Raw genomic sequence first — 26,283 nt, forward strand, 5'->3', positions numbered from 1 at the left:
GAGGTTAGTGCCAGACAGGTTGCCTTGGGTCTCTGCCCAGGTGCAAATTTGTTCAAAAATCTAATTAAAAAATTAATTTATTTTATATTATATGTATATGCATGCTAAAAGGTCAATGCCTTCCTTTAAATCAGCATAGAGAGCAGACAGCTTAATGGGGTGTTCCACAGTAAATGGGATCCAAAGCTTACGCACCTTAATGATACGGATTCTCATGCAGCCCCATGGCCACCTGTTTGCAACACTGATTTTTCTAGTGGAACTGAGCAAAAAAAAGAGAAGAACTTTTAAAGTAGTAAAGTCAATTCAACCCATAGTGAATTATGCCTTTGGCACCCAAAGGAGTCAGCAGCCAATGAGTCATCATACATGCATTCAAGGGCTTTGTGCTTTAAGCTAGCCATGCACAGAGCAATACTGTCTGCAGAGTCCAAAGAGGTTTAAAAATCCTGCCCCGACAGCCTGCATACTGTCATTGTAATCCAACTGTTTGGTGCATGGGTCAAACAATCGGATCAGCCCAATACCACCTTCCTCGAGTTGGGCGTATTGGGGAAAGATCTGTTAGTTCGTCGACCTAGCCAAATGAGTGGCTCTTTAAATGTATGGCCATCTTAATTCAGGAGCTGCCTCATGTATAGGCCCAAGATGGGCACAGGTCCGAACATACAGCCTATGGGTTCTGGCTAATGCTTAAGTGGCTGCTATAAGATGCTATAGACAGTCACAATTTAGTGGGTTGTTGGGGGGCTGTTTGGGCTGCTGTATATGTAAAATGCCAGGGCCTGTTTGAATCCCAGTCCGGGGCCTGGATGAGCATAAGTATGTATCTTGCATAGCATTGTATCAGCGCTCCACATGTTAATGTTTTACAAGTTTATGGTTTAAAAGTTGGGAATTAGGACTGAAGGGGAAAGGAATTAAAAGGAAAAGCCTAAACAAAACCATGGATTCATAGTAATATGAGAGTATGTCTATATGAATAGAAAGCACAGTAAGTGCTTGTGATTTACATGCCAGAACTATCCATCACTATATATTATTGCCTCATTCAACATTTATCAATATAAATACGAATGGGTATTAATATACTTTTGTGTAAAGTTTTTTTTCCTTTACGAAGTTGCTGAAGCACTTAGCAATAGTGGTCGTTAATCTTACATGAAACATATCAATGACTATTTTTAAGCTGACAGCATAAATTATTTATGGTAAGTATAGGTTTATGGTCACTCAGTTCAAAGCATAGAATGGAAGCGCCCGGTGCCTTCGGTGATAGGCCCCAAAGTAAGATAAACACACGCTAGCACAGAGGAAAAAGATCATCAAGGATCTACATGAAACCTAAAGTAATGGAAAATAACCCTTTACAACTATTTTCATTAATGCAATGGTTAAGACTGGTCTACACCATGTAATGTCCCTTGATATATTTTGCTAGTGGAGATAAGCTTTGCAATAAATGTTTCAATTAAAATCCTTTTCATTTTGTGTTACTCCTTCTAGCACACGACACTGGCTTGGTTACTCTTCAGGTTGCCTACAACAGCCAGATTCTCTCCAACTCTGTTGTTTTCGAATATAAGGCAAGAGCGCTGCCAACACTGCCCTCTTCTCAGCATGACTGGCTCTCCTTGGATGGTAAGCTTATAGACACTGTCGGCTTTCAATCCCAAAATGCACAACAGTAAGTACATAGGCAAGCTCTGTCTAGCAGAAGTCTTACTAACCAACAGAATTAAAGCTGTGTGCGTCTTCAAATACAAATCCCAGCACTGCAATCTATTGCCATCAGAAATGTTTTATTCGCATTAACCTTGCGATCTAGAAACCAAGAAAGTACTTACAGTATATGTAGGTTTACGGAAAGGTCATATTTGTGGGCTACTCTGCCTGCTATATGTGAAAACACATCACTCCTCATTAGGGAAATAACTGAGAAAAAAGCATTTAGAAACCTTTTAAGGTTTTCAAGCAGCGAGAAGCATTTTCATACTATTTTATTTTTAATGCCTAATGGTGTAGATGCCTGCAAAGTGACAAGGAAATTCATAGTAAGTAAAAATATATGATTTTTGTGTACTAGAATGTAAGTTTTCAACTGGAAAATAATATATAGGAAAACATATGTGTTTAAACAATTTGGTCCTATACAGTATTTAGGCTCAGGCTTTACTAATACAATTATGTTTGTGGTCACAAGAGTCGTTCAGAAGGTCTCTTTAAAGAGAACAATAGAGCACAGCATTGAATTGGGCAATAAACCGGATTATTATTAATGTATATTTGCAAGGCATTTCACCCAGTACCAAATATCTCACCCAATACATACAAGTGAGTGAACACTAATATTTGAGGCACCCTATGCAAAGGTATTCCATACTCCCTCTTGCTTCCAACCTTTCATTTAAAAACAGTGGAACTTGTGTCTGTTTACATAGTGGCCTCGCAGTTGTATATGGAGTACATCTCATTGTCTTTGGATGAGCTTTTATTAGGACACTGCCACAAACCAAGTCCAGACCATGGACAGTGCATGGCTAAAGAACAAATCTGCCACAATGATTGGCTACAGCACTACATATTAGTCTGCTCTTAAAGTTGTTGATTTCCTAATGGGTGTCCTTGAGCTTGGTGGCATAAGGGCAGGCAACCAGTATGCCGAGATGCACTAAGATACTTGGCTGAACTATTCCATTCATGAATAGGTATAAACTCACCCTCTGTGTCCCAACTTATATATTACCTGCAATGTTTTGTTCATTCTTCCAGCATATGTTTTACAATATCAATGGTAATTAAACCAACAAGGTGAGCTAGCTGCATGGTTCCACAGGTCTGGACACTGTGTCTGTATTATTTGCAGAATATATCAGTGCAGTGGTACAAATTGCTGCTGAACTAGTCCAAAATACATTTTATTTGAAATGCCTTTACAGAAAACAAGATTTTCCAAATTACATTTATATAGTACATCATAGTATAACTTGTTTTATTTACTGCTCTGTGCAATATTGGGACTATTCTGGATCAGGTGTCCTTAAACATATAGCAGCTGTTGTGAACAATAATTCTCAGCACCCTCAGTCCACAGCTGACAAAGGGATGATGGGAGATGTGGATCTCAGTTGCTAGAGTGATGCTAGAGAGGTTTAGATTTATGTGCTTTGGATCAGTGCTCTGTGATGATCAAAACAAACGCTATAGAATAGAGGCCTTAAACTGGAACTTCCAAATCAAGGATTCAATGAATGAATTGATTGAAAACATAATGTTGTTTAATTTATTACAAGGGACACATGCCCATCTGAGCCCTAACATTAACACAGGATGTACTATCAGTGTTGGCAGAAGATATTTACTTATAATATTGTTTGGTTTGTAGAATTAATTTTAAAGGAGAAGGAAAAGTAATTTTGGCATTTTACTGCCAATAGATTAGCCACATCAGTGCCACCTAGAACGCTATATTTATCCTGCAAAAAGCATTACCATGCCTGAGTAAACAGCCCTAGAAGCTCTATCTGTTTAAGATTGCAGCTGCCATTTTAGCTTGATCTCAGTAACTTCTGTGCTGTAGCTCTAGCCATTCGTAACTCAGATCACACATTCCTAAGGGTAGGGGGAGTTTTATGTATTCTTAATGGAGGGAGGAGCAGGAGAAGGGAGAGAGGAGAGAGCTGCACAGACTGTGGCCCCAGGAATGAAGGATGTTTTTGAGAAAGAAAGTCTGATACCTAAGAACATGTGTACACAAAAGAAGACAAGAAATCCTGTGTTTCTTTTGATAGAGGACTTAATGCAGCATTTCTGTGAGTGCTTATAGCTGGTTTTACCTTTCCTTCTCCTTTTAATTTTTCTGCTATTTCTTATGTTGTATATTCTATGGCATACCTATGGTTGTATGAAATACATTGTATTAAATGACAGGTAATTAATTTGTTATAAGTTTATAATATAATATAAGGAAACTGATAGCAGTATACTAGTTATTGTCTGCTGGAAGTGCCAACAACCCTAACCAGCCACCAACACACTGATAAAGAAAGTTGGAATTAAACATTTATTAGGAACCATTTCATTTTAGTCGTTGGGATCTACTTTACCTTTATGCCTTTACTGTAATTTATTGTACTCATTTGCCCTATAAGACAGGAAAATAAGTAGTGATGTCTTTTGTATTGTTACACACCACCTTACATAAAAAGCCATTATGTGACAGCTTCTATAGACTCTGTGGCAGTAAATCAATCTATTTCAATCCATGGAACAAAATTCAATCTTTGATTACCTGCATAAACTGAAAAAATGCATTTTGCTGAATTTCATTCATATATCAAATGTCAGAATGTCGAAAGACAGGGCACTGATGTATTTTTTATTACAGTATTTGTGTGATGTAGGTGGCATGGATTTGAATTCATCTTCGGGTACAAACACAAACTGTAATGCTTTTAAATGTTAGAAACTAAAAGGGACAATTAACACTCATTTGTGTGTTTTCTTTGAATGTGGCTATGTTGTGAAAGATTAGCAGATGATTCCACTATTGCACATGGAGAAACTCCAGATGTCAAAACAGACATGAAAAGGGGAACAGATGCTTCATCCAGTAGGTGGGAGTCCCTCAAGAACCCCAACATTGTTTTTTTACCTATTGACAGAAGTTTCTGCCTTAGACTCTTTCCATTTAAGGTGGTTAGAAATGACTGACCCCACTAAGGTGCTGTTCGATCACTGCAGTTCTTCCTGAGGCGGTTACAAAATCTCTATGCCATGAGGTTAAAGGTGTTGCTACAGATTGGTGCTTGTCTGAGCCCTTGTTCTGTGTCTTGTTCTGATTATCTTTTCATTTCCTTCTAAAGCTTCTCTCAGTCCTATCTTCGTTTACAAGACTTGTAAAGTGAACTGTCCCTTTAAACTGAAAGCTAACTTACTGAAAGCAGATTAGAATGTACTGAGGCAGGTTCATTTACAGGTGACTTTGTCCTGTCTTACTATTACCATTGCTGGACACTATTTTACTGTCCATGTGGAGGTTTTAGATGTACTGTGCCTCATCCTGAGCCAGTGGTTGTCAAACCTTTTTTAGTTTAATCCCCACTAGAAAAGTCCAACCTTTGGTCAGGGACCCCTTAGCTCATGAAATGAGTACATAGTTTTAAGCATATATAAGCCCACAGATCTCACTCAAACTGACCTTCAAGCTGGACATCCAGGTCTATATAGAGGAACAAATGGCCAATCTCTCCAAGTTTTACCCTAAATGGCCTTTGGACTGAAGTTGGGTTTTATTTGACTGTGCATATACTTTAGATTTACTGAGCCTCAGCAAATTCAGGTATGGGTTTTATTTCACTATCTAAGCATTCAGATTTTTTTAGATTTACTGAGCCTTATCATAAATATTGCTGAGTTGCATTTCTACCAGGCATATACTTTGCGGTTATCGGATTACATTGCTTCCATTTAATCATTGTTATAATTTGCTTCTAAAGTTGTATACTGTACAATGAGCAATGGACTAATCAAAGAAGGAAGAGCACAAGAGGCATAAAGAAAGAAATATAACTTGCACTGATTCCTCTGCAACTGGGGGACTGTCAGACACAATGTAGTACCATTGGTTAGGCAGACTGAATAACCACTGAATGAACTATTCCTCTGCTAGCTTCCTCTGACTAAAATTATATTTTAATGCTAACAAATTGATGCCATAGGCCACTGTGCTAGCTCTTTATTGGCCTTACCTCAGGCCAATAATAATAATATGCCAGGCCCCATTTAACATATTAAGGTTATCCTGACCTGCAGGCCTGAATTTGTGGCAAGGCCACAAAGGCTCAGGCCTAGGGCCTCACAAATAAAGGGAAGGATGCACTTGTGCAAGATCCTAGGGGGGCGGGGGGTGGTTGGTGAAGGATGCCGGCCTCTGGGCAAACAGAAGAGAAATTCAGCACTTCTGACCTGACATCCATTTTTTCAGCGATAAAAGTACCGAACCTCATAAACAACATGCTAACATCAAACTCCTCAAGGTTAGGATACAAAACAACAATTATTTTTTACAAAAAACCCAAGTAAAAGATAAAAGATGGAAATAAAAAATTGGCACATAAGGGTGTTATTCTTTATGAAACCTGGAAAAAAATTGTAAATCCCCTCAGCTTTCTCCCATCTAAAGTGATGTTTATATTTATTTATTAGACACAGGAATATGAAGAGTAATTTTAGATTTATTCCGCTGTCTAAAACACCTGACAGAATATCATATTTCTTCTGGGACTCTGCCACCTTGTCTGAAAAAAATAACCAGCCTCTGTCTGGTCATTGACTAAGTACATCAACGTCCTCAAACATATCCAACTGGAAACTCTGTGTTTAGAATGGTTTATTTTTCACTAAGCTTTTAACCCTTTAAGTGCCAGCCGAATTCGTCATTTCGGTTCCCCCCAGTGCCAGACGTTTTTTAAGCATTTTGTACTCATTCACTTTAACAATGTTTTTTGGTAGGAAAACCTCCATGAAACTAGGGAAATTATATATCGTTTTTTTCGTCACTAATTGGGCTTCGACATACATATCAAATTTTATAACTTTTCTGGAGATATGATGTGTATTTTGGGTGAAATATGTAAAAAAAAAAAAATTATGAAAAATTTCTGTATATTTTGAGGTTTTTTTCCATAGAAAAGTTAATTTTACTCACTTTTTTTTATTGTTTGTAAAAGCCCTGATACTCCCAATTCCAACGATACCAAATATGTGGTGGTACCCCACAGTTCCTGTCCAGAAGTAACCCCCAAACTAAAGCAATACTTAGTACAATATCACACCAGAACAAAGCGGAAAAGCGCTTGTAACAGTTGATGCAGCATAACTTATATGTAAATCTAAAATATCTCCTCATGTTCGGTATCTTTAGAAACTACAGACCTTCAGGTTTCTAGGTGCAATGTAGTTTTCTCTCAAAAGCCAAATACTTTTTGTCAGTGCATTGTGCAATTTGGAGCTTTTTTTGACATTTTTTTTTTTTCTAAAACGTAAACTTGGACGCATGATCAAATGTGGATTTGACAAAAAAAAATCTCATAAAAATTTTCTGACAAAGGCAAATTTGAAAGACAAACTTCTCCTGAATAAAATGATGCCCCATATGTATGGGTGCACATAAAGACATGGGCAACAAACACTCCAAAGCAGGGGCAATGCATAAAGGCAATTACAGCTAAAAATTTGGGGGCTGCGCTCTATGTGCACTACCTGCAGTTTTTCAGTGTTAACCCCCCCTACCTGTGAAATAACCCCCACAAACTATATATTTCTGAAAAGTGCACACCTTCAGCTATTCAGAGACACCACTCTTCTCTTTCTACATGGAAAATTGTGGATGCAGTCCCTTGCAGAAGTCAGCGCTTTGGTCAGAAATCAAGGAAAAAAACAGATACAAACCTAGATTTCTCCCCAAAATCTCCATGGCAACTACCAAAAACTTACTAAACATCAATTTGCAAGTTCCCCTGAATAAAACGATACCCCATATGTATGGGTGCACATAAAGACGTGGCCACCAAATGCCCCCAAACAGGGGCAATGCATAAGGGCAATTTCAGTTGAAATTTTGGGGGCTGCGCTCTATGTGCACTACCTGCAGTTTTTCAGTGTTAACCCCCCCTACCTGTGAGATAACCCCTACAATCTATATATTTACGAAAAGTGCACACCTTCAGCTATTCAGAGACACCACTCTTCTCTTTCTACATGGAAAATTGTGGCCGCAGTCCCTTGCAGAAGTCAGCGCTTTGGTCAGAAATCAAGGAAAAACCAGATACAAACCTAGATTTCTCCCCAAAATCTCCATGGCAACTACCAAAATCTTACTAACCATCAATCTGCAAGTTCCCCTGAATAAAACGATACCCCATATGTATGGGTGCACATAAAGACGTGGCCACCAAATGCCCCAAAACAGGGGCAATGTATAAGGGCAATTTCAGTTGAAATTTTGGGGGCTGCGCTCTATGTGCACTACCTGCAGCTTTTCAGTGTTAACCCCCCCTACCTGTGAGATAACCCCCACAATCAATATATTTACGAAAAGTGCACACCTTCAGCTATTCAGAGACACCACTCTTCTCTTTCTACATGGAAAATTGTGGCCGCAGTCCCTTGCAGAAGTCAGCGCTTTGGTCAGAAATCAAGGAAAAACCAGATACAAACCTAGATTTCTCCCCAAAATCCCCATGGCAACTACCGAAATCTTACTAACCATCAATCTGCAAGTTCCCCTGAATAAAACGATACCCCATATGTATGGGTGCACATAAAGACGTGGCCACCAAATGCCCCAAAACAGGGGCAATGCATAAGGGCAATTTCAGTTGAAATTTTGGGGGTTGCGCTCTATGTGCACTACCTGCAGTTTTTCAGTGTTAACCCCCCCTACCTGTGAAATAACCCCCAAAATCTATATATTTACGAAAAGTGCACACCTTCAGCTATTCAGAGACACCACTCTTCTCTTTCTACATGGAAAATTGTGGCTGCAGTCCCTTGCAGAAGTCAGCGCTTTGGTCAGAAATCAAGGAAAAACCAGATACAAACCTAGATTTCTCCCCAAAATCTCCATGGCAACTACCAAAAACTTACTAAACATCAATCTGCAAGTTCCCCTGAATAAAACGATACCCCATATGTATGGGTGCACATAAAGACGTGGCCACCAAATGCCCCCAAACAGGGGCAATGCATAAGGGGGGGCTGTGCTCTATGTGCTCTACCTGCAGTTATATAGTCTAAACACCCCCATACCTGTGAAATAACCCCCACAAACTATATATTTCCAAAAAGTGCACACCTTCAGCTATTCAGAGACACCACTCTTCTCTTTCTACATGGAAAATTGTGGCCGCAGTCCCTTGCAGAAGTCAGCGCTTTGGTCAGAAATCAAGGAAAAACCAGATACAAACCTAGATTTCTCCCCAAAATCTCCATGGCAACTACCAAAAACTTACTAAACATCAATCTGCAAGTTCCCCTGAATAAAACGATACCCCATATGTATGGGTGCACATAAAGACGTGGCCACCAAATGCCCCCAAACAGGGGCAATGCATAAGGGGGGGCTGTGCTCTATGTGCTCTACCTGCAGTTATATAGTCTAAACACCCCCATACCTGTGAAATAACCCCCACAAACTATATATTTCCAAAAAGTGCACACCTTCAGCTATTCAGAGACACCACTCTTCTCTTTCTACATGAAAAATTGTGGCCTCAGTCCCTTGCAGAAGTCAGCGCTTTGGTCAGAAATCAAGGAAAAACCAGATACAAACCTAGATTTCTCCCCAAAATCTCCATGGCAACTACCAAAAACTTACTAAACATCAATCTGCAAGTTTCCCTGAATAAAACGATACCCCATATGTATGGGTGCACATAAAGACGTGGCCACCAAACAGGGGCAATGCATAAGGGGGGGCTGTGCTCTATGTGCTCTACCTGCAGTTATATAGTCTAAACACCCCCATACCTGTGAAATAACCCCCGCAAACTATATATTTACAAAAAGTGCACACCTTCAGCTATTCAGAGACACCACTCTTCTCTTTCTACATGAAAAATTGTGGCCGCAGTCCCTTGCAGAAGTCAGCGCTTTGGTCAGAAATCAAGGAAAAACCAGATACAAACCTAGATTTTGGTCAGAAATCAAGAAAAAACCAGATAAAAAACCTAGATTTCTCCCCAAAATCTCCATGGCAACTACCAAAAACTTACTAAACATCAATCTGCAAGTTCCCCTGAATAAAACGATACCCCATATGTATGGGTGCACATAAAGACGTGGCCACCAAATGCCCCCAAACAGGGGCAATACATAAGGGGGGGCTGTGCTCTATCTGCAGTTATATAGTCTAAACACCCCCATACCTGTGAAATAACCCCCGCAAACTATATATTTACAAAAAGTGCACACCTTCAGCTATTCAGAGACACCACTCTTCTCTTTCTACATGGAAAATTGTGGCCGCAGTCCCTTGCAGAAGTCAGCGCTTTGGTCAGAAATCAAGGAAAAACCAGATACAAACCTAGATTTCTCCCCAAAATCTCCATGGCAACTACCAAAAACTTACTAACCATCAATCTGCAAGTTCCCCTGAATAAAACGATACCCCATATGTATGGGTGCACATAAAGACGTGGCCACCAAATGCCCCAAAACAGGGGCAATGCATAAGGGCAATTTCAGTTGAAATTTTGGGGGCTGCGCTCTATGTGCACTACCTGCAGTTTTTCAGTGTTAACCCCCCCTACCTGTGGAATAACCCCCACAATCTATATATTTACGAAAAGTGCACACCTTCAGCTATTCAGAGACACCACTCTTCTCTTTCTACATGGAAAATTGTGGCTGCAGTCCCTTGCAGAAGTCAGCGCTTTGGTCAGAAATCAAGGAAAAACCAGATACAAACCTAGATTTTGGTCAGAAATCAAGGAAAAACCAGATAAAAAACCTAGATTTCTCCCCAAAATCTCCATGGCAACTACCAAAAACTTACTAACCATCAATCTGCAAGTTCCCCTGAATAAAACGATACCCCATATGTATGGGAGCACATAAAGACGTGGCCACCAAATGCCCCAAAACAGGGGCAATGCATAAGGGCAATTTCAGTTGAAATTTTGGGGGCTGCGCTCTATGTGCACTACCTGCAGTTTTTCAGTGTTAACCCCCCCTACCTGTGAGATAACCCCCACAATCTATATATTTACGAAAAGTGCACACCTTCAGCTATTCAGAGACACCACTCTTCTCTTTCTACATGGAAAATTGTGGCCGCAGTCCCTTGCAGAAGTCAGCGCTTTGGTCAGAAATCAAGGAAAAACCAGATACAAACCTAGATTTCTCCCCAAAATCTCCATGGCAACTACCAAAAACTTACTAACCATCAATCTGCAAGTTCCCCTGAATAAAACGATACCCCATATGTATGGGTGCACATAAAGACGTGGCCACCAAATGCCCCAAAACAGGGGCAATGCATAAGGGCAATTTCAGTTGAAATTTTGGGGGCTGCGCTCTATGTGCACTACCTGCAGCTTTTCAGTGTTAACCCCCCCTACCTGTGAGATAACCCCCACAATCAATATATTTACGAAAAGTGCACACCTTCAGCTATTCAGAGACGCCACTCTTCTCTTTCTACATGGAAAATTGTGGCTGCAGTCCCTTGCAGAAGTCAGCGCTTTGGTCAGAAATCAAGGAAAAACCAGATACAAACCTAGATTTTGGTCAGAAATCAAGGAAGAACCAGATAAAAACCTAGATTTCTCCCCAAAATCTCCATGGCAACTACCAAAAACTTACTAAACCTCAATTTGCAAGTTCCCCTGAATAAAACGATACCCCATATGTATGGGTGCACATAAAGACGTGGCCACCAAATGCCCCCAAACAGGGGCAATGCATAAGGGGGGTCTGTGCTCTACCTGCAGTTATTTAGTCTAAACACCCCCATACCTGTGAAATAACCCCCACAATCAATATATTTACGAAAAGTGCACACCTTCAGCTATTCAGAGACACCACTCTTCTCTTTCTACATGGAAAATTGTGGCCGCAGTCCCTTGCAGAAGTCAGCGCTTTGGTCAGAAATCAAGGAAAAACCAGATACAAACCTAGATTTCTCTCCAAAATTTCCATGGCAACTACCAAAAACTTACTAAACATCAATCTGCAAGTTCCCCTGAATAAAACGATACCTATGTCTGGTTGCACATAAGTACATGGCTGCCAAACCTGAAAATGCATAATATTGGGGCTGCACTCTATGCACCCCTTTTTTTTTGCCTGCACCCGAATGAATGGAATACGCTCGGGTGCAGGCACATGTAGCCGATATACGCATGAAAACGCGTGAGAATGCAAAGTCTCGCGTTTTCATGCGTATATCGGCTACATGTGCCTGCACCCGAGCGTATCCCATTCATTCGGGTGCAGGCACAAGTAGCAGGCGTAGGGCTGAATTTTCGGCCAGCGTTTTTCCACTTGCTGAAAAAAATCAGCCCTACGCCATGTGTGGCATCAGCCTAACCCTTGGCAATAGAAACTACCAGAACAATCTTAGCCTTTCTAGAACAACTGAAATCAAATGAAGTTAAAATGGAATAAAACCACTAAAAGCAATCAAAGAACAATAATTGCAATGAAATCGGTGGTCAGAGCCCTGGATCCACCAATGTCACTGCAAAAGCAACCTTTTTGGGGGCACTAAACACACAATAAAGAACAATGCAAAGATAAAACACCATAAAATCAGTAAAATCCAATAAAACCACCTAAACCAACAGAAGAACAATAATTGCAATGAAATTGGTGGTCAGAGCCCTGGATCCACCAACGTCACTGCAAATTCAGCACCCAATAGCAATAAAAAAAGTTACAGTGCAATAGAATAATAAAAAAACAGAAATCAATTATGAAAATGCCAAAAAAACACTAAAATGCAACCAAATAAATCAGATAATTATAGAGCAAGATCAGAAATAAAGTTTTAGTAAAAAAAAAGACTGCCAAAGAAAGCAAAGAAAGAAAGAAAAGAAAAGAAAGATAGAAAAAAAAAAAAAAAAAAAAGTGTAAGTGTGTGTGTGAGTGTCTGTGTGTGCTTGGGAAAGTTGTAAATAAGTGTGTATGTGTGCAAAAGTGTAATAATGACAAAGATAGAAGAAAAAATTGAAAAAAAAAAAAAATTTTAGACAGTTGAGATAGAAATAAGCAAAATAAACAGTGGTAGAGAGTTGTAGTTCAGCTTACCCAAGGCAGGCAGGCGATCAGGGGCGACCAATCTGGCAGGAAGGCAGCAGGAAGGCAGCAGGGGAGCTCCATCAGGTCCGAAGTGCGCAGCAGGAATGAGGAGCCGACAGTAGGCGGCGCTATTTAAAGGGACAGCAGTGGACACGTCATCATCGCGTGTCCACTGCTGTCATTGGCTGGCGACGCGATCGTGGGACCGGATCGGTGAGTATGATCCGCTCTGCTCGTTGCCTAGGGGGTTGTGAAGGGTTTACAAGCGCTGCGCTGCTTTAAAAGCGAGCGCAGCGCTTGTAAACCTGATAGTGCTGTAGGACGTAGATTCTACGTCCTGTGGCACTTTGGTCCTTTGCTACCCAGGACGTAGAATCTACGTCCCATGGCACTAAAAGGGTTAAGGTACAAGATATTCTAGACTCTCACAAATCCTATTAAACCTTGGGAGCACCTAAGGTTGCTGGAAGGAACTTTTAAGGACACAATGGGAATCACGCACATATGGTTGTTTTGCGCATGTTTTCCCATAAACATTTTGCTTACATTTTGCACTGCTGTGCCCCTCCATTTTTGTGAATCGCTGTGAAATGCGTATTTTGCATAAAAATTTACAAATCGCTTGCAAATGAGGCTGAGTTTTGCATAAGCATGGCCACTTTGTGTATTTAGCAAATATTCTTTACGCCACCAAAGTTGTGGCGCAATTGGAACACAGTGTGTACACAAAAATATTCTCAATTTGCAATTATGCCATATTTAAAAACTCTTAAAAACAATTGCACTGTGAATACAAAACTTGCAATTATATTTGCACATTACATGCACCAACCTTATATATCAAATATATACATATGCAGGGCCAATATGTTCACTGTGTGAATAATTCTGCGCTGCACAAACTTTATAAATGAGCCCCAATGTATCTCTGCAGGCATGGCTCAGGATTCTAGTGCTCACTAACTCAAGAAATCATATGAGAGTTGGTGTATATGTGTGTGAAACCTGATGGCTGTGTGCAAGCCCCCAACTACCTTACTTAAACCAACACTCTTCTGTAATTGTTGTCCAAGCTGGTAACTTTTGTGGTGCAGAACCTGCGGGGGCCAATAGATTACCACACCTCTTGACCTTTACCACTCTTTGCCTTCCCCAACTTCTGGCCCAAATAAAAGATGAACAAGTTGATCATGATTCCTTTTACCAAAACATTAGGGACTCAAGATCAAAATTCTTATCATAAATCAGTTATGTTAATGTTTTGCAGGTGAAAGTCTCAAAATAAAACAGTTTCAGAGTCAGGATACACCTTTGTTATTTTTGTTAACTAAAGAAGAACACAGGAGTGCAATTTATAGTGAAGATCCTAATGTAAGGCCCCCTTACTTGGTCCCAGAGAAGGAAAGATCCAAAATTCTAAGGATGCACCAAATCTAACATTCAGGATTAAGCACTTTCTAGAGATCTGAATTCAGTTGAATATTTTGTTCTTAGCCAAACCCTATATTTTAGGGAACCTTTGTCAAATTAGAATTTGGTTCTCTATTTGAACAAAGCTTTTGTGGAAGATTTGGTATTTTTCTAAATAAAAAATTGTGAATGTCTCTATTAAATTCACATAATAAATCTAATAAAACACAACAGTTGGTCTAAAAGTAACAAACTATACCTGATTGAAATGAAAGGAATACTGTCATGGGAAAAATCGAAAATTCTAAATTTGCATTTGCACATGACCCATGAGGTCACAGTTGACAGCATTAGGCCACACCTCATGTGGGGGAGATATCCCGAAACACTTAGCTACAAAGTTGACATCTCTGAATAGCTTATCTAAAACCAATTGTATTATGTAGAGCTGGCTCTTTCTGAAAGCTCAGACTCAGGCACAATGCACTGAGATGGCTGCCTATACACCAATATTACAGCTTTAAAAAAATACATTTGTTGGTTTAAGAATAAAATTTAAATGGCAGAGTGAATTACTTGCGATGCAAACAGTGTAATTTAGAAATAAAAAGTATCCCATAAAAATCATGACAGAATCCCTTTAACTATACCTAATGCAAATTAGCTTGGTAACACTGGTGTTGGGCCTGAAACTCCTAATTAATGCATAGATTAGCATGCAGCTTATATTATCATTGATTATTCTGTTAATTGCATTTAGTGGCTTCATAAACTTCACAAAATCATATAAATATGTACCATATCTCTCAATTTTATTTTTTAAAAAATGTTAATAATTACCTTTACTGGGAGACTTAATTCTTTTAAAGCCAGTAACTATTGCATTTGGCTCCTTTTCTGCATCAGGCTAAATTAGGCTGCTTGAAAATATGATTTATTTGTTTTAAGGAAATGCATTTATTTTATTAATGAGCTATTTTTTCTGCCATCTGTACAGGGGAAATGAACTTATTTTTGTCAGTTTTACTTTATCTTTTATTTTATTAGAGCAATACATTTTGCCCAAGCCTGGAAAAATTGGTCTTTAAGGCCATTTGTCTTCTTATTTTACTGTAGCTTCACAATGAAAAATGGAGTCTCTATTAGCGTCTCAGTTTATATGAAATGGAGTTTTGCAGTAGACCACTAGTCTGAAACCAGCTAAAATCTTGTTGTTCCACGCACACATACAGCTATTCTGGCACAAATGCCTCCAGCTTGGCAGATATGTGTTTGTTCCTTTATGGCTAGTTAGAAATCTATATATTTCTCTTTCCATTGGAAACTTTAACAAAGTTAGCTATAGAGAAGAAAGAAAGAAAGAAAGAAAGAAAGAAAGAAAGATGAGAATAATGGAAAGGCAGAATGAGAGAAAGAAAAATGGCAGAGAGAAAAAGAGAGAATGAAGATGAGAATAATGGAAAGGCAGAATGAGAGAAAAAAAATAGAATAATGGCAGAAAGAGAGAGAGAATGAAGATGAGAATAATGGAAAGACAGAATGAGAAAAAGAAAAATAGAATAATGGCAGAGAGAGAGAGAGAAAATGAAGATGAGAATAATGGAAAGGCAGAATGAGAAAAAGAAAAATAGAATAATGGCAGAGAGAGAGAGAGAAAATGAAGATGAGAATAATAGAAAGGCAGAAAGAGAAAAAGAAAAATATAATAATGGCAGAAAGAGAGAGAGAGAGAGAATGAAGATGAGAATAATGGAAAGGCAGAATGAGAAAAAGAAAAATAGAATAATGGCAGAAAGAGAGAGAGAATGAAGATGAGAATAATGGAAAGGCAGAATGAGAAAAAGAAAAATATAATAATGGCAGAGAGAAAGAATGAAGATGAGAATAATGGAAAGGCAGAAAGAGAGAAAGTAAAATAGAATAATGGCAGAGAGAAAGAATGAAGATGAGAATAATGGAAAGGCAGAATGAGAAAAAGAAAACTACAATAAAGGCAGAGATATAGAGCTAGAGAATGAACATGAGAATAATGGAAAGGCAGAAAGAGAAAAATAGAATAATGGCAGAGAGGGAGAGATAGAGAATGAAGATGAGAATAATGGAAAGGCAGAATGAGAGAAAGAAAAATAGAATAATGGCAGAGAGAGAAATAGTATAAGAATGATAGAAACGGGGAAATGCATACACACAAGTCAACGCTTATTCAAACAATAATTATATACTGGCCACATATTTACGGTATGATATAGAACATAAGACAGATTTGCAGTGCTAAAGCCAAGAAACAATATCTTATTCAATACATATGAAATGTATATACTATAAACAAGATTGACGGCTGGTTTTCATTTGAATTCCTTCATACTATACATGCTAATACATCTGCACTTTTGTTTTGTTTATGTTATTCTTGTTCTGGACCCTGTTTTACACCAACTTCTAAAGCAGTTATTTTGTGACTGCGGAAATCTGGTTCTGATCAGATATATTATCGGGGGTGAGTGCATGCTGAACAAACACAGGCAACAGTAGGAGCAGACAAGAGGACAGCTGCAATGCAGAGGCCTTTCAGGGAAAAAGATCGAATAATTATACCAGCCATGACTTATATAATTCAACTGCCTGTATTTTTCTTCTCTTTGAAGGCAGCAAGATATGGTCATTTTTTTTGTTTCAGTGGACTTTGTAAAAATAGTCTTATGCTTATGAGCCCAGTTGCAACACCTTTCATCATTTCTGAAGGTTATGCATCAATGTAAAGGGAACAATATAAGGATATAAGAGGTTACTGGAACTTTGAAATGACTACTACTATCTAATAATATCTTCATTAAAATATTGGGTCTGAGGGGGTATATCGCTGACTAGTAGCATATGCATTTCAGGTAAGATCTGTCCCAGTGTACATGCACCTGTTTGGCAATCTGTGCTAGGCCAAGTGGCTAAAATACAGTAGCCACCCACCCTGCAGGGCAGCTTCTCTGGAAGACCAGTATCAAACCCTATATAATAAAAGCTTTGGCCTAAGTTTCAATCTGATCTGTATAAAACCATGTCATAATTTTGTATATAATATATTATATGCAGAATTTCTAAAAGAATATGAATGACTGGAACACCTTAGTTCGTTTAAATATTTCTATGCCCATACATTTTGAAAATGGGTCTATCAATTTCTCTTCTATGTTACAGATCTTTTTCTTTCATAAATCTAATCTGCATCATAATTTAGGGGTTTTGGTCTGAGAACAAACAGGTTACCAGGGAGACTTGGGAGTGAAAAACCCTTCCCTTTGATCTTATCAAGTTGCATGTTGCCAGTAAACACAAGGTGCGCATGGATTAACGAGAAACCTGGAAATGTAGGCTCGTCTACAGTGTCAACACCATGGTATTTTTACACCGACAACTTGATTCTCTGGCCCATTGCAAAACTGCAATACATAATCTTAAATAAGAAATCTAATGATAAGTTAAGAAGTTACTATGCACAAGGCAGGGGGCAAAGTGCAAAAATAGTGAGCAATCCGCCATGTTTTTTACACTTTGTGCCCTACATAGGAAAATTGCTGCTCCAAAACAGAGGGCAAAAACCCGTGTTTGCCCCATAAATACAGTACTCCCTGCATTTTGCAGTGCTGCTTTTATGAGAGGCAGGTGGGGGAAAGGCTCCAGTTGCATTGAACATTTATGCTTATTTTTAACATTCATTTCCCAGAACTTGCCTCTGGACACAGAGCATTAAAGCCATTTAAGTCCAATGCTCACTTTCATGCTCAGACAATGAATCTCCTTAGCTCAGATTACTAAACTTGCCCCCTCCAGTCTAGCCACCAATGAGGAGGTGGCATTGCTGGTTCCCACAGAAACCTAGCTGTCTGCTATTTTTTCTCCCAGCCTCCTCTCCTGAACTCAGCTTAACTAATACAGTACAGGCACCTCCGCTCCTGCTCCTGCGCTGCTTACTCACTGTGAAAAAATAAAGATGGCCGTGCATTCCACTTTAAAACGCACGGCCATACATTCACAGCAAGTAAGCAGCGTAGCTGGACAGGCTGGGGCGGAACAGGATGCGGGCAGGTGGCAGGGTCCAACAAGGTTGTTGTTTTCCTGGTAGCCCAGGGGGCCAGTCCAACCCTGACAGTGCTCAATAAAAGCAGCTTTTTATCTAAGAAAGTTCTGCCTATGTAAGCCTGCATTCTACAAACGTGCTGTTTGTAGATGTAAACATCACTGATGATGTCAGAGGAAAAAAGGCTTATAATTGTTTAAGGAAAATGTGATGGTGCTGACAAATGGAGGGAATATATGCAGTAGAAATTATGCCATTTTGGTGGGTGAGATGTGCCCAACTTATATACATGGTAGGAAAATGTAGGGTTTACATGTTCTTTAATATTTGAAGTAATGCAGTTTGCCTTTTGCATATTTAGGGGAGCTTTTTGTATATATTACAAAAAAAGGCAATATGCTTTGATAATTAAAAATATGTATTTACATCCTCCCATTTACAGTAAACAAAATGCTTGTTTAAACCTTAATACAATAGTCATCTGTATGGAATTGATCTTGGGTGGCTGTAAAAGAATAATGCGTCTCCCGTTTGGGCTCATCCACTTCTGTAACATGGCCAGCACTTTATCATATGGGCCTCGAATAACTTCTCCAGAAATCCTAAAGCCACTGCCAAAGAGCTGGGCTCTGCGTTGTTTCTGTAAGATCCATCACAAATATCAGATTCCTGATCATTAACAACGAAAGACTGCAGACTCTGTCCCTGGGTACAGCACTAAAATCAACTTTCCTACAGCCAAGGAACAATTTATTATTTCTGTTTCTCTGCGGTTAGTATGAGCAAAGGTTTTTCATTCTGCTAAAAGGACAAATTACACAGCAATCCAGCTCGTGTGTGACAGAAAAAAAAATCTGTAATAGCCGGAGCTGGAAACTGATTGCTCTACTAGCTAAATCACCATCGTAGATAGGAGGTTTGCACTTTAATGTGAATATTTGAAAGGAACTATACAGAGAAAGTAACCAGAATAGTAAGCTATTATCTAAGTAGCCATATCCCACAGGGAGACATTGGAGGCATAAGATTTAATGCCTTGAGAGCTAATCAGGGGTACTGGTGAGTGTTAGTTCATTTAGTCTGACTGTCGCATTTTTTCAACCCACCAATATGAAGTTTCTCATACCTACTAGGAAGAACTGCCCCCCCCCCCCCCAAACAAAAGTGGGAGTTGGAGGAATAATAGTCTGCCCTTAGACAAATGAGATTGTAATTTTGCCCATTAAGCTTTTACACAGAGTTTGTCAGAGAACATGATTAGAACCTCTTATAATGTAATTAATCATATATTCTGGGACAGTATTCTATTATGGTTGGCTCTAACATTTATTCATGGCAGGAAAGGCTTGTTCTATTGGGTGCTGGATATTTCACCCGTCATTACAGACCAGCTGTTCATATTAGCATATTCACAGAGCAGATGTTACATTGAGTTGTGTGTATTCTTACATAGAAATAAAGGTATAAATACAGTATATTGATGTAACAGTGCAGTTGAAATGTATCATCCACTTATACCTGAGCTGCTGAAATTATTAGAATTCTACTTTGAGATAAAGCAACTAAAAAAATTCTACATGGTTTTCAACTGTTACAGAAAAATAACCTAAACTGTTTGTGTAGAATTTTCTAGGCACTTTCACCTGGCCTACATACAGCCACAATACAAATGTAATGCTCCCTATGAATAACAGCATGGTATATATGAAAATGTTGTTTAACAAAAACATGCAACATTTGGCATAAAACATATTTTACATTTTTATGCAGTTGCAGAAGGTAAAGGTGTACAAGTTAGGAAGTTAAGCACCTACGTGACACCCCAGTCCACCCCATGAATTGACAATTGCAACAGTGTATTTATGAGGAAAGTTTAGGTATTTGTCCTTTATGCAGCCCTTGGACTGGCTTTGGGCATTACATTTACTTAAAGGCCACATCAAACCTTCATCCATGGCTTTTAATCGGTCATTTAAATTTATAGTTAATCAAGAAGGACACATTCTGGAACATCCTGAACTATGCTGGTATCTTAGCCCTTGTAAGTAATGCGAAGCTTGTAACCACAAGTAACTCTTGGAACTGATGGTTAGTCAGTATTAGGCTACTGCCACACAGGGTGTATTCTTCCCTGAGTATAAATTCAGCTGGAGAAATTACCCTTCCACTATGATCTGCTTTATGGTGTGTCTGTACCCAGAGACACTCTGTGTGTCTGCACCCAGGCCACCACAGTGTTTCTGGGTGTAGATACACCATAAAGCAGATCATTGGCCTGTGCTTATATGCAGGCTGAGAAAATACACTGTGTGGCAGTAGCCTTAAGGTGGCCATACACTAGCTGCCGATATCAGTCCCTTAGAGCAATTCGACAGCTTATCACCCCATGTATGGGCACTAACGACAGGCCTGCCTGACCGACATCTGGCCTGAAATCGGCCAGATTTCAATCCGGCAGGTTTTTAGTCGGATCGAGGACCGCATCGGCTCGTTGTTGTGGTCCCGAAACTGACGGACGCCTATACCCGTCATTCTAATTCGATTGTTGAGGCCCCAGGGCCAAACGACTGAATTAGCCCAATACTGCCCACCCGTAGGTGGGGATATTGGGAGAAGATCTGCTCGCTTGGTGACCTCGTCAAGCGAGCAGATCTTAGCGGGTATGGCCACCTTTAGACTTCTTCCCTTGTGGAACGCCTAAGATACACTTTCAAGGCAAAAGAAGGCAGGGGGCGGTTCATTGCTCAGGAATTTGCTGTAGGTCTCTTTGGAAAGGTGGGTTAATATGTGTTTTGTCTAGTTGGTAATTAGACTCTGATGAACTGGACAGTACATTGTTCTATTTAAAGCTCACCACCTGGTAAAGAAATGATCCGTGCCAGGGTAAGAAAAGACTCATTAAAAGAGGGTGATTAGCGTACTCACAAAGGAGATGCAAATATAAATTTTTCATTTACATCTGCTGATGCAGTCATCTGCCATTTGGCACTGACCCCGACCAGAAAAGCCCTATGCCTTCCTATGCACATTTGCCCAACATACATATATAAGTAGTTGTTCTAATGTAGTAAAGTTAAAATGTTGGTATTGCTTAATTATTTTAGCAAATTAAAATCTGTATATTTTTAAAAGAATTGTCTTCCTGTTATTTTGCTTATATAGTACATACATACAGGGCAGATCAGTTGGTCCTTGTACTGTCAGGCCATAGGCGAATCGCTCAACCAACCTATGCCTGCAAGACAACTTGTAAACAAAAGTACAAAGCTGTTATAGATTGTTGTGAGTTGTAGTTTACTAACATTGTTCCCTGTCAGGGCAGACAGAGAGCTGTAAGGCAGAAATAGCTGGAAATCTGTGGGTTTTGGCAGCTTGTTGTCATTGTCATCATTTATTTATACAGCGCCAGCTAATTATGCCGCACTTTACATTCAGTTCTAACAAACAGGGATCTTGCAATAATTTAACAAACAAGGGTATACAGAGTAACAATAGGATCAGAGGGCCCTACTCGCAAGAGCTTACAGTCTAAGGGTTAAGGGTAAATTTGAAACAAAAGGAATATGGCAACCAATTGATGATTTATCATACATCTATAAATGTCTGATCAGTTTGGATATGCTTCCCTAAACAGATGGGTCTTTAGGGAGTGTTTGAAAGTTTTGAAGGAAGGAGTCTGAAGGGTCAAGGCAGAGAGTTCCAGAGACAGGCAGAAACCTTGAGGTTTAGCTGGTCGAAAGTGACGGTGGTGGAAGGAGCAAGAGTATCAAGAGCTGACATAAGAGCATCATTATAGAGAGAATCTGCCATATTTGGACAGGAAAGGTTGTTAATGAGAGATCTGAAGTGCTGCTACTGATGATAGTTGTTGTGGGACAAATGCAGTAAGAGTTCTGTATGTGTGGTTGGAGAGGGCCAGTTGTGGAACAACAGTTGAACATGCTATCTGAAAGGACAGCAAGTGATGGTCAGAAAGGGGGAAGGGCAAGTTAGTAAGGTTGAAAGGGTGGCAGAATATAAGATCAAGAATATGACCCTCACTGTGAGTAGGTGAGTCGGTCCACTGGGATAGACCAAATGTAGTTGTTAGTGAGAGAAGAAGAGTTGCCAGTGGGAATGTTGAAGTCTCCTATAATGAGAGCTGGTGTGTCACATGAGAGAAAGTGTGGAAATCAAGCAGCAAAGTGATCTGGGAAAGGGGGATGATATATGACTGCAACATGTAGAGAGATTGGGGAAAATAAGGGTATTCTGTGGACTTTAAAGGAAGTGAAGGAAAGACAGATTGGTGTAGTTACAATTTGAAACCTGCATTCAGGGGACAGAAGAATTCCAGCTTCTCCACCCTGACCATCACCAGGTCTAGGGATATGGAGATGCCTCCATAGAGGAGGGCAGCAGGTGAAGCAGTGTCAGTAGGAGTGAGCCAAGTTCCAGTAATAGGTAGAAGGTTAAGGGATAGCAACAGAACATATTAAATATTTAAATACTTGGCAATAGTATTAAAAAGTTAAGCAGCTGGCTTGATTGAGTATTGGTGGTGAGAATGAAAAAGGAACTATTCCCCCAGAATGAATACTTAGCCAGAAAACAGTTTATATTATATTAATTGGTCTATTAAAGAATTTTACCAAACTGGAATATATATAAGTAAATATTGCCCTGTTACATCTTTTCGTTTAGGCCACCATTTTGTGATGGTCCCTTGGCTGTGAATTTTGGGCACCCCAATCTGCTATCCTTATCCTTATTATATGGTGGAATATCTTTATGATTTACAAGTGAAGTCATAATATTCTTATGAATGTGTTATAATCCTTTCCCACTTTTCTATTAACTTTTTTATTGCTGTCCAGAGCACCCGTAGCATGTTAACGCTATCCAGTTTTAGTGGGTAGGCTTGTAAGATGTAAATTGTTCATGTTAATGGCTCATTTAGCCACTAGGTGGCAGTGAGGTGGTAAAGTTGTCTAAAAGGGAATTGTGAATAAAGGAAACCCGGAAAAGGAAGTTAGGCGGCCATTCTGGCAGTGAGACAGAAGCTTAGGGAAAGAATAGGCCTGACGGATTCTGCAAAATTCAAGTTAATACTGTCATGTAATAACTGTTAAGTAATGTGAAAAGAAATAAAATCAGAGTTGGAAAGCGGACCAAGTCTTCCATATATCATTTTTGAACTTTACAGGCAAAGTCGGGGGTGCCCAAACACTGGGATATTCCAGCTGCCGATTCAGGTCCTTCAAACCACCTTAATACTAATTTTGAACAGAACTTAAAAGTGTACAATGAATATGATGCTAGGCACACTAATGCGTCTATGTCAACGCCGCTGTGACACTTAAAGCGTTAGAATACATAGAATGAATAAAAGATATACAAGGTAGATGCATATATAGTATATATATATATATGTGTGTAAAACCTATACATTTGGAAGTGTTTAAACGCATCAAAAAGGTTAGTAGACAAGCAGACTCAGTGCAGATGTGTATGGATTGGTAAGAGAATCTTTACACCGTGGCTCCGCAGTGCAGAGTTAATGATGCATTGGCTTTCATTCAAGCCTGTCAGTACGCTGTATTAGACCACAGTGGATAGAGTTGATACATTGCTTTTTTGTGTCAGATTCAATAAGGGACATCTGTGTAATGTGTCTGTAACTGTAGTTAAAACACTTTCCAGCTTTACGCTCATTTTACAGACTGTCAGCATTTAATTGTGTATATTCCTTGGCTGGATGGGATAAGTTCCTACAACTTTGGTGCACCTGCAGAGGCATTACTGTTCCAGCACAAAGGGGTATGCTCTATTTACCTACCCCAGACACCAGGGCAACAAATGGTACTTTGTTCTTAAACTGACCATTGATTTTTTGAGCACAGATCACACAAACCTGATAAGAAAGCCAATAAAGAAGGAATCAACATACAGATATATGCATGAACCTTTAGATATTGTCTGATGTCTTTAGGGGCTGCCAAGGAACTTTTTCAAGACTCTGTACACAAATGCATATTCCACAATATTGTCTTTGAGTGGCGCAGCCCCACAGACCCAAATAGGATGTAGCTTCTCGGAATGTTAGCTTGGTTTAAGGTGGATTGGGGGTTGTCTGGGTGAAACTGGGTGTTACCTGAGAAGACTGGGCGTGGCTTTTCAAAATGTTGGGAGGTATGCAGATGCCATAAAATTCCACCAGCACTGATGTTCCTGTGTATTAAGCACAACACTAAATCAGCATTGCATTTATGTGTCTAAAGAGCATACAAGTTAATTTTCTCCACCACAGAAGGTGTGTTATGTGTTTTAAGTCTTCTGTACTTTGCCATGTGTTACACTGGATACGTTGATTTTACATCAGGGGACCATGAGCCTGAGAAACAAAACAATATATTAGGTATAGCAAATCACACTTGTGGCTAGCTGGAAATGATGGCTGGCATGCTGGCATTGCTTTAGTTGGTAGATGGGCACCACAAAATGGAATATAGGTTTGATTGATTTATTTTTATTATACTTAAATTGAGTTGTATTCTGTCTGATCATTTCAACCTTGCAATGACAGACCTACCAGCACAGTAAAGCAGAGCACTAAGTTTGCTAGATCATTGAAGGGATTATTTTGTCTGCATGTGACAGGAGCCCATCTGCTTTTCTGTCCTACTAGCGCAGTTTAAAGGCGGTTTTTAGCAAAGAAAGGCTTAAACTAGATGCACTTAATGTATATTAATTATTTTGGTCTTACATATGCACTCTACAATAGCATTATTCCAGATTGTGCTAATTAAGTGGGTTTGTGTAGTCAGCTATTTAGAATACTAAAATGCCCCATAGTTGTATGAGGAAAGGTCTCAGATGAGTAAAAAAGCTGCTATTAGGTTTATTGCTGCAACAGTTTACTTTGCCTTGAGATTTTCCACCAACCACTGATACCTCTGAAGCTGTGCACTATAACATCCCATATTCCATAGGGAGAGAAACCAGTCTGCCTTGCAAACTATGAATGGATTCATGTTTTAAGAGCCAGTATCTGGGATGCTGCCTACTGATTTGTTGACAACATTATGCTTATAGGAACAAATCATGAAAGGAAATTTTTCTCCCTCACCAAGACCATTACAAATACTGACTATAACAACTAGTTATTAATTTGCTTTGATCAACACTGTTGTTAGCCAGATAGTTACATAGTTACATAGTCAATTTGGGTTGAAATAATTCACTCTACCATTTAAATTTTATTCTTGAACCAACAAATGTATTTTTAGTTGTAATATTGGTGTGTAGGCACCATCTCAGTGCATTGTACCTGAGTCTGAGCTTTCAGAAGGAGCCAGCACTGCACATTAAAACTTTCAGATAACCTACTGTTTCACCTACTCCCATGTAACTAGAGGAGTCACAAGCTGGACTTGGATTTCTTACTATTGAGTGCTATTCTGATATCTACTGAGAGCTGCTAACTTCTTGCTAAGTTCTGCTGATCAGCTGCTGGGAAGGGGGTAATATCACACCAACTTGCAGTGCAGCAGTAAAGTGTGACTTAAGTTTATCAGAGCACAAGTCACATGACTGTGGCACCCTGGGAAATAAAGAATATGGCTAGCCCTATGTGAAATTTCAAAATTAAATACAAAAAAAATCTGTTTGAATTTTTTTGAAAACAGATTTCAATGCAGGATTCTGCTGGAGAAGCTCTATTAATTGATGTGTTTTTTTGTTTTTTTTTTTTAAAAAAAACACATTTTCCCATGATAGCATTCTTTAAGCCTCAGTTGCCAACACAGGATGTGCTTTGCTAGTGCGCTTCAGTAGAACTCTATTGTATTATACAGAGCTTATCTGTTATCTGCTATGTAACCTATGCCTTTTCTCCCTTATTCCAGTTTGAGTAGCATCCTCCGTGGCTACTCAGCAGGGTATTTATATAAACTATAGTAGTCTTTCTGAAGCAAAAACACGCCTTTTACCAGTGCAGGGCAACAGTATATTATATT

General features: G+C 39.3%; 1 protein-coding gene across 10 annotated transcripts in view; it reads left to right on the forward strand.

Annotated features, from left to right (window-relative positions):
- camta1 (calmodulin binding transcription activator 1) overlaps positions 1-26,283 on the forward strand; it is a 1,176,955-nt gene that overhangs the window by 1,043,255 nt on the left and 107,417 nt on the right. For all 10 annotated transcript variants that reach the window (XM_031905360.1, XM_031905359.1, XM_031905362.1 and 7 more), the window contains one exon: positions 1,507-1,641. In XM_031905360.1, the coding sequence (XP_031761220.1) occupies positions 1,507-1,641 (135 nt within the window). The remainder of the gene's footprint in view (positions 1-1,506; positions 1,642-26,283) is intronic.

Source organism: Xenopus tropicalis, chromosome 7, assembly GCF_000004195.4.
Source record: "Xenopus tropicalis strain Nigerian chromosome 7, UCB_Xtro_10.0, whole genome shotgun sequence".
In the NCBI taxonomy this organism is placed as follows: Eukaryota; Metazoa; Chordata; class Amphibia; order Anura; family Pipidae; genus Xenopus; species Xenopus tropicalis.